The sequence below is a fragment of the Tuber melanosporum genome (assembly GCF_000151645.1).
Source record: "Tuber melanosporum whole genome shotgun sequence assembly, scaffold_183, strain Mel28".
NCBI lineage: Eukaryota > Fungi > Ascomycota > Pezizomycetes > Pezizales > Tuberaceae > Tuber > Tuber melanosporum.
This window is the reverse complement of record NW_003298845.1, coordinates 33,884-40,759: the sequence shown is the minus strand read 5'-3', so window position 1 is coordinate 40,759 and position 6,876 is coordinate 33,884. Positions and strand designations below refer to the sequence as shown.

The window sequence follows — 6,876 nt, the reverse complement described above, 5'->3', positions numbered from 1 at the left end:
AAACTACCAAGAACTAAAGTCGAAAACCCTATCAGGACGATCAGGAGGCCGACCCTTATGAGTGAGCACCCCACCTCCCTCCACCTTGCGCTAGTACCTTGATATCACGGTTGTTGACCGTATTCAAATAGATTATGTATATTTCATGGTCAGTTGCTATGGGACCTTGTTTTTCAACTAAAACTTTTTAACTAAAATGGCATCTTCAACAGGTCGGATGGATGGCGTGGACAATGGATGGCTACGATTTCCATACAGTTTCGTTGTCAGTATCCCGTCTCGCGACCTTCTACAATCAACACAGGGAACACATTTCAACATCAATCACTCTGACACTGCTCTTCCGTTCTGTGGGCGCCGCTACCTTCGGCATAGCTGGCGACCTCTACGGGAGGAAATATCCCATGATTGTGAATTTGGTTATTATCGCGGCCCTCCAACTCGCAACCGCGTACTGCGCGACTTTCAGCCAGTTCTTGGGTGTGCGTGCTCTTTTCGGCATCGGGATGGGTGGCATTTGGGGTTTGGCGGCTTCTATGGGTCTCGAAAGTAAAAGACATGCCAACCATCCATGCTAGGGTAGATGGGGTTAACGCTTGCTCCCAGATATGCCCATGGAAGCTCGTGGACTCTTTTCTGGAATTCTTCAGCAGGGCTACGCTCTCGGTTATCTCATCGCCGCTGTATTCAACTTATATGTCGTCCCCAATTCGTCTCACAGTTGGAAGGCCCTCTTCTTTATTGGCGCAGGCTTGACTGTCGCTGTCGCTATCGCCCGTCTATTCTTCCCCGAATCCAAGCAGTTCATCGAGGCCAAGAGAAGCGGGGAAAATGCAACGGGAAGGAAGAAGGTTAAGCTTTTCTGGAAAGATGGAAAGAATATTATGAAAGAGTACTGGAAGAGAGCTATCTACGCTGTCGTCATGATGGGTACAACTCCCATGTCATATATCCCCCCCGAAACCGCTCGCTGATATTGAACCAACAGCCCTATTCAACTTCATGTCCCACACCTCGCAAGATATGTATCCGACCTACATGCAACAGACTAAAGGATTCAGCCCCCAAATGTCCTCCAAGGCCACAATCATTGCAAAGACTGGAGCCCTTGTCGGCGGCACGGTGAATACACACCCCTCCCTACCCAAGTCACTCATTGCCAGCAGCCACGAGCTAATACGGCACAGATCTGTGGATACTACTCGCAATTCTTTGGCCGCCGAGCAACCATCATGGTAGCCACCTTCTGCGGTGCTTGCCTGATCCCAATGTGGGTCCTTCCGTCAAGCTGGGGAACCCTCACCGCCGGCGCCTTCCTCATCCAATTTATGGTTCAAGGGGCATGGGGTGTCGTTCCAATCCATCTTCAAGAGCTCTCCCCCCCTCAATTCAGGTCCTCCTTTCCCGGCATTGCGTATCAAGTGAGCAGCCACAATCCCCCCCTCCCTCCCTCATGAGATCTCGGCTGACAAAAAAAAAAAAAAAAAAAGCTTGGAAACATGATCTCTGCACCCGCTGCTCAAATTTCTTCCGTGATCTCTGAGGGCTGGATCATCCACGTTAACGGGGAAGAACGTCCAGACTACGCACGCACCCAGGCTGCCATGATGGCGGTCATCTTCTCGCTTCTTTGCTTCTGGATCGCTTGCGGCAGTGAGGTGCGCGGAAGTCACTTTGAGCTTGCGGCCGCCGCTGGTGGTGACGACAGTCACAATGACAAGCTACGCAATTTGGAGAACCTTGAAATGCGGGACCCTTTTGATACGCCGAAGGAGGATGTCGAGATCGCCGAAAACAAACACTCCAAGGAGTGAGGAAAGTTTGAAGGGATCGTTGAGAGCTAGAAGGTGGATTTTTTTTTTTTTTTTTTATTTAAAAAAAAAGAAAAGAAGAAAATGTTTGGGATTATTTATTTCGTTACGAGTCATCTTTCTTTCATGATCGAGTTAGGAGTCATGACGCTAGCTCCTGAGCCCACGCACCATATATAATATTATGAAATCAATAAACATGAGACCTGAACCATTTCACAAGACCGAAGAGCCCTTCAAAGCCCCATCCATATCCTTAAAGCAAGCGTCAAACCAGCGCACAAGCTCCCTAACCATCTCGGAAGTGCACTCATGCTTAACCCCCTCATAGACAATATCCTCAACACCCAGCTCCAACTCCCCCCTCCCGACAGCCCTCCTGACCTCAGCCAGGAAGGGCTCCGAGCAAGCATACGGCACAAGCCCATCGGCGCCCCCGCTCAACGCCAACAACCTCTTCCCCTTCCAAACCCCCCTCAACCCCTCCACCCCAACAGCCGCGGGATCCAACCTCCCAACAATCGCTCCCAACCCCGCACCCTCAAAGACCTCTCGCACATCGACCCCGCTCTTCTCCGCCCGCGCGCCTATCAAGCGCCCATAATCCGGGCACCCAATAACACTGACAACGCCCTCCACCCGCGGCAGCGCGAGGGCCAAGTAGGCCGCATGTCCGCCGAGACTAACACCGACGGCGAAATGGCGAAGCGGCCGGCGCAGGTACACGCCCAGGTACTCGATCACCACGCGTAGATCCTCGACGGTACCGTGGTAGAGCGAGAAGAGGTCCTCGGCGTGCGTGGCGTTGCCCTCCTTCCAGCTCCCGTTGGCGAGCGGGGACGTCATGCGGACGCCGTGGTTGCGAGCGTCGAAGGCAGCGCAGATCAGCGCCCGGGAGTGGGAGTCGGGCGAAGCGGGGGAGAAGAGGAGACTTCGAGCTATGCCGGACATGTACTCGTGGGTCTCATGGCGCGGGTGGAGGAGGTGCACGCATGTTAGGGGTGTCGAAGGCGGGTGCGAGGAGAGACCGTAGATCTTTATGGGGAGTCCGCTGATGTTTAGGGTCTGGGTATCCAAGGGGATCTGGAGGAGGGCTGGGTCCGAGATTGGTATTGGGGATTGCATCTTTTTTCTTCTTCTTTCTCTCTCTCTCCCTCCCTGGCCGGGATTGCCGATTGATTGGTTGTTGTTTGATTAGAAATTCTGTGATGGGGTCAGATTAGCGCTATTCCCGGTGGGGCACTGCGAGTGGATGGATGAGGCGGGGTGAAGGCCAGTAAAGGAGTGGCTCTGTATAGTACGTATGGGGGGGAGCGAGGGTGGTACTGTACGAGTACAGTACAGTACAAGTTTTTTCACGGAAAATGCCGTCGTGTGCACGGCGTTTAGATAGAGTTGACGCGCCGAGTTTCTTGGTTGTCTTGGTTTGTCTTGGTCTATGCAGGAACTGAATGAATGTGGTGGTGTGTGCTAGTAAGTTGTCAAAAAAAAAAAAAAAAAAAGATTTTGGATCGGATTGGATTGGATTGGATTGGTACTGTACATGATGATACTGGGAATAGTTTGTCTTTTTTAGTTCTTGTTGTCAGGACGTTCTCCATGTTCTCCTAATTGCTTTTAGCGAATGTCAAAGTGATGATGTTATTATTATTAGCAGGACATGCGAAGAAGAATATAATCCTTAACTGCATGTGTACTGTACCTCCATGGATTCCGGTTGTGAGCAATTCCGGATAGATGAGTGAGGTTGGTATTATCAAAGTTTTGCTTTTCAAGTACAGGAAATACAGGAGGAGTGCTCATTTCCAGGTTAATTTACCATTTTCCTCAAGAAATCTCATAGACCAACCCGTTTCCAATGAAATACGGCAAGCGTTATACAATGATGATAATTATTATAAGCAATCACCCATTCTCACTCACTTCACAAGGCATGTATGATACAGTACGATACCTCAGCCAGGTGAGTAGGACGAGTACGATACGAGTATGATAGCAAAAAAGTCCCACCCGCAGAATCTATCGTACCAGTCGCTTTGCTGACCGGGTGACACCACCTACCTACCATACTTGAGTACAGTACCATACTCCCAACCTGAAGGCACTCTACCAATACCCCACCAATCATCTTTGAAGAAAAGAAAAGAAGAAGAAAATCCTCAAAGGGGCCTAGCCTTCCCGCAGCCCGTCCCCCTCCACCTGCAACAAGCCGGATCCCGCACATCCAAAACACTACTCGTACTGTACTTGTACGGTACTATGCACCCCAATCAGTTCGTGCTTCCCCTCCCCTCCCCCACTTTCCGTGTGAGACGACAACCACCTACAATAACCTGCCCACGAATTAAGCACAGGTGCCCGTCAAGGAAAAAGAAAAAAAGAAAACCACCAAAATCCGAGGCCCGTTGCACAATAACCAACCTGGTTTGTTGCCCGCAGAGTTACAGTAACATTGGCCGCACTGCAGCGGCAAGCATGACCGGCCACTTTTGTACTGCAGTGGGCTCAATCTGGTTTACTCCTACTGGGAGTTAGAATTAGTATCACCGACATTGGGTGCCGGGTGTAGAGATGTGGGAGCTGTTGCGTGGAGTAACTGTACCGTACTGTGGTGAAAGAGGGATGAAAGGAAAAGAAAGGCTAGGCTAGGCTAGGCTATTGGTTCGATGCGATTGATGTACGAATCGCGTTCGATGGTGGTCCGAATAGTCTACTTGGAAGAAGGAGTGTGTGAGGAAAGGAGGGGGGGAAAAGAAGAAAAAGCAAAAAGGGTGGCCTTACAACTGCTGCAACTGACTGGCCGTCATAATCTATCTCGAGGAAGAGTGATCGATTAGGAAATGTTTCCAACACTATACAGTACAGTACAGCACGGTACGATTACGGTTAACGGGGAGCACAGTGTAGTGCCACAGCAGGGTATAATAATGATAATGAAAAAAACCGAGACAAAAAGATGCATATTCTTCTTCCCTTCCCCTCCCCACCATTCGATCCGGGCACGAGATGTGGTCCACTATTCCAGTTTGGAAACCCTACACTAGTGCTCAAGTCTCCCCGCGAGGGACATGCTATCATACTTTATTGCACTCTACGCGGAAAGAAGAAGGTCGTGTATGATAGGCTCCGTCCAACCATCCAGCCCAGCTCAACGAGGAGACCTGATTGTCCCAACCGTGCGTAGTGAGTTTTCCCTCTATTCTATGCACTCCAGGTACACACCGCATATATCATACTGCAACCAGGTTTTTTTGGAGAAAAGCCTCGCGGAGCCCTCCTCCCTTCCTTCCCGAGGTTTAACTTGACTGTTAACTGGTTTTTTCACCCGCTCGCTCGTTTTGCTTCTTCTGCTTACGCGCTGTGATTGGCGAGTGGATTACTTTTACCGGCAGTTGGGTTAATATTATATTCACCATGATATTACCTCGACGCCGGTAGAAAAAGGGAGCGATGGAAAGGGGGAAAAAGTTAAAGTGCACTACTTTTTATCGGTTGGAATTAAGGTTGGCTATGATAACTCGTGCAACGAGCTCTATTCGGACGGACACCGAGACAGACGTGCAGGCAGTAGGGAACATCTGATACATGTCTCTCATTCTATTATCTCTTGAACCTCCGCCAAGATCTGAAAGGAGAGTAAGAGAGAGAGAGAGAGAGAGAGAGAGAGAGAGAGAGAGAGAGAAAGGGAAGAAGCATAAATTCGGTGAATTCAGATCAAGCTATTCCGGTGTATATCTATGATAGGTGTTATCGAAACCCACGATAATCCCACCTCCTCGCCTTAGAAATTAAGATAAAAAACGAGAGAAGAAGTAAGAGTTTTATCATTATAATTGTATATTATCATATCCAACTTTCGCATCATATCTCATCCAACAACACCAGCAGGACCGGCAAAGCGACGAGCGAGCGAGCAAGCGACCAATCCATCCGCACACAAAACTCAATTCCACCCATGCGAATCCCATCACGACATCGTTGAACGGAGGGGGCGAACCGTCAGGCTCTCTACATACTGGAAAGAAAGACAAAGGGGCAGCAGGCAGTCATTTCCAACGAATTGAGCGAAACATATGTGCGAATGTATGGTCATTTCCAAAATATTAATTTTTCTCAGCGGTCACAACAGCCACCACCCTCTTGATGCATGGACAGAATGACAACCTTCCACTGCGCCTTGCGGTGCGGTTGTGATGCCGGTTGTGGGGTTGGCTGGGCGTCAAATCAACTACCGTACTGCACCTGCACCCCCTCTAATTGTCGAGCGAAAAAGAAAAAGAAAAAGAGGAGGAAATTCCATCCTGCTGGATAATATCGTAGATGGACACGGTACAGTACAGTACAGGTCTTACCCCCAGTGTAAGCATCGAAAGGTTGAGTGCGCCGGTGCGTCAACGGATAGCGGGATCTGGGATTCGAGCATTTATTCTTATTTAATTTTCTTTAAAAAAAAAAAAAAAAAAAAAAAAAAACACCCAACCAGGTCACCACAACTCACTCGCATCTCTCACCAAATCCCATCCAGCCACAATATAAGGCCAGTGTGTGGCTCAAAAAACACCGGGGTCCGGAATTAGACTACCGTAAGGCCCCTTCCATCCTTCGACCACGCCAAGACCCAGGATCCACGGTCGAGCATTGATTCAAAGAGAGAAAGAAAAAAAAAATCCCTGCAGGCGATCTGTTCCAGACCACGACATTACTTACTTTAATTACCGTACAGTACTATCATCATCATCATCATCATTATTAACCCGGCGTCGATCCGGGCTTTTCGGTTGGCCGTTGGCCAATTTCCAGGCGTAGTGGTCATTTCGTTGTTTTTTTGCATATGATAAGATACTACTCGTACAGTACAGTAATTCCGCCCCCTCCGCGGTCTGGACGCTTTTTCCTCGCCACGGGTACTCGACCGGTATATCACCTGTATCGGTCGGATTACGGTCCCAAGTACTCGTATCATACCGGTGACTGGATACGGGACGGTACAAAAGTATAGACTATGGACTGGGAAGGAGGAGCTCAATTCAGTGCTCCCTGTCATCACACCAACTAACTGATCGAT

At 49.3% G+C, this 6,876-nt stretch overlaps 2 protein-coding genes; one reads left to right on the top strand and one right to left on the bottom strand.

The window, feature by feature from the left end:
- Positions 1–233: 233 nt before the first annotated feature.
- Positions 234–1,814, top strand: GSTUM_00003668001 (uncharacterized protein; the record flags this gene model as incomplete). Its single annotated transcript, XM_002837318.1, has 5 exons — positions 234–549; positions 607–930; positions 989–1,122; positions 1,188–1,421; positions 1,491–1,814. 5 exons carry the CDS (start codon positions 234–236, stop codon positions 1,812–1,814), a joined length of 1,332 nt encoding a protein of 443 aa, XP_002837364.1.
- Positions 1,815–2,027: 213 nt separating this feature from the next.
- GSTUM_00003667001 (uncharacterized protein) lies at positions 2,028–3,444 on the bottom strand (the record flags this gene model as incomplete). XM_002837317.2 has 2 exons in its annotated part: positions 3,355–3,444; positions 2,028–3,281 (listed from the first exon to the last, which is right to left on the bottom strand). Exon 2 carries the CDS (start codon positions 2,934–2,936, stop codon positions 2,028–2,030), a length of 909 nt encoding a protein of 302 aa, XP_002837363.1. The 5' UTR covers positions 2,937–3,281; positions 3,355–3,444.
- Between the last annotated feature and the right edge of the window lie 3,432 nt (positions 3,445–6,876).